At 40.1% G+C, this 1,674-nt stretch overlaps 1 protein-coding gene across 1 annotated transcript; it reads left to right on the forward strand.

The window, feature by feature from the left end:
• The first annotated feature begins 97 nt into the window (after positions 1 to 97).
• LOC104773828 (F-box/LRR-repeat protein At2g40920-like) lies at positions 98 to 1,267 on the forward strand. Its single transcript, XM_010498493.1, has one exon. The coding sequence runs from the start codon at positions 98 to 100 to the stop codon at positions 1,265 to 1,267; it is 1,170 nt and encodes a 389-aa protein (XP_010496795.1).
• Positions 1,268 to 1,674: the final 407 nt, after the last annotated feature.

Consider the following 1,674-nt stretch of genomic DNA (forward strand, 5'->3'; position numbering starts at 1 on the left):
TTAATACTCACCAGAATATAATATACTATTTAGTATTTACATATAGCAGTCTTAATTCAAACCCTAAAAGATTGCCCAAACAAGAAGACGACCTTAGATGGAGATTCCTCCTATGGATGTGGTGACTGATGAGATCCTTACGAAACTGCCTGCTAAATCTCTTATGAGGTTCAAGTGCGTCTCAAAACTTTGGTCATCGTACATCAGCTCACGATATTTCAGCAGCCGTTTCCACTCGGTCCCTCGACTTTACATGGGTTTGCGGGATCTCAATGACAGCCATAACTCCGTAATACTATCATTGGCTCCAGAAACTACGTCGTCTTCTTGCTTTGTAGTTGACCACGATCTGACCATCCCACAGCGGGGAGGCGCCATCTTGCAATATCTTCCTGGCTTCATATGTTACACCTTTTGGGGAAAGCCGCGGATCTATAATCCTGCCACCAGACACCTTGTCACCTTCCCCGCGGCAATCAAATCCAACATCATCATAACTCCTCCTCCAGGAGAAGGTGCAAAAGTCGTCTCTTACTATTTCGGACACGACCATGTTAGCGACCAGTACGTAGTGGTATGTTCAACTGGTGTCAGAACGAGATTTCGTCAAGAGATGAGGTCAGAGCATCGGGTCTTTTTCCTAGAAGCTGGAGGAAGAGGAATTTGGAAAAAGGCGGCTCCAACGTGTCCAGCTGACTTTCGTCCTCACATTCCGGTCAAGGGAGGAGTGTGTATTGATGGGGTTATATATTACCTGGGTTGGACTGATTCGTATAATTCTGTGCTTGTGAGTTTCCACATTAGATCCGGAGAATTCAAAATGATCCAAGTACCTCGCAGGGACGGAGATGAGCTGCGTTCAAGGGTCACGGATGTGAGTCTTATAGAGTATGGTGGCAAAGTAACTCTTATTGTCCAAAGCAATCTTAGAGAAAAGGGTAGACTTGATTTATGGGCCGTGGAAGATGCCGGGAGCAATAAATGGTCGAGGAAGACTCTAGTTTTGCAGCCTTCTCAGCTACATTTAGTCAATAACGACACTATATTCAAAGTCAATGGTACAACTCAAAATGGCAAGGTTTTCTTGATACCAGAGAATTTGTTTTCTCCATTTCACATTCTCTGTTATGATCTTCAAAGCAATGATATGAGAAAGATCGAAATCAAAGGTGTACCTGACCACTGGTTTAGCAAGGACAAAATGAACGTTATAGTGATGTTGATGGATCACAGTGAGCGTCTTCTTAACGTGATGCATACGGGGTAAGAGTGAGATTCTCATGTACTTCCACACTTGAATAAATTACACCTCTAATGCAATGTTTGTGAGTGTTGGGACTACGAACACAGTTTAATTATCCTTTAATTTATTTGTTATTTTATATGATACTTAATTTTAGGGTTTGGTGCAAAAAAACCCTCCAACTACTGCGGAGATATAAACAAACAAAGGAAGAACAAATAATAGTTTTGTTCTTTAATCTTTATTTAAAAATAAATGGCAACATCTTGCCATTTTTTTTATTTCAAAATTGTAAGATTTTTAAGTTGCCACGTCATCAATACAGAAAAATGTTATATTGCGGGTGACTTTTGATATTATAGTATTGACTTGCATTTATTTGATTTGGATGGTTTTCTTGCAAAAAAAAACTATTTGGAAAGTTTTTTTGC

This window comes from Camelina sativa, unplaced genomic scaffold (genome assembly GCF_000633955.1).
Source record: "Camelina sativa cultivar DH55 unplaced genomic scaffold, Cs unpScaffold00664, whole genome shotgun sequence".
Classification (NCBI taxonomy): Eukaryota; Viridiplantae; Streptophyta; class Magnoliopsida; order Brassicales; family Brassicaceae; genus Camelina; species Camelina sativa.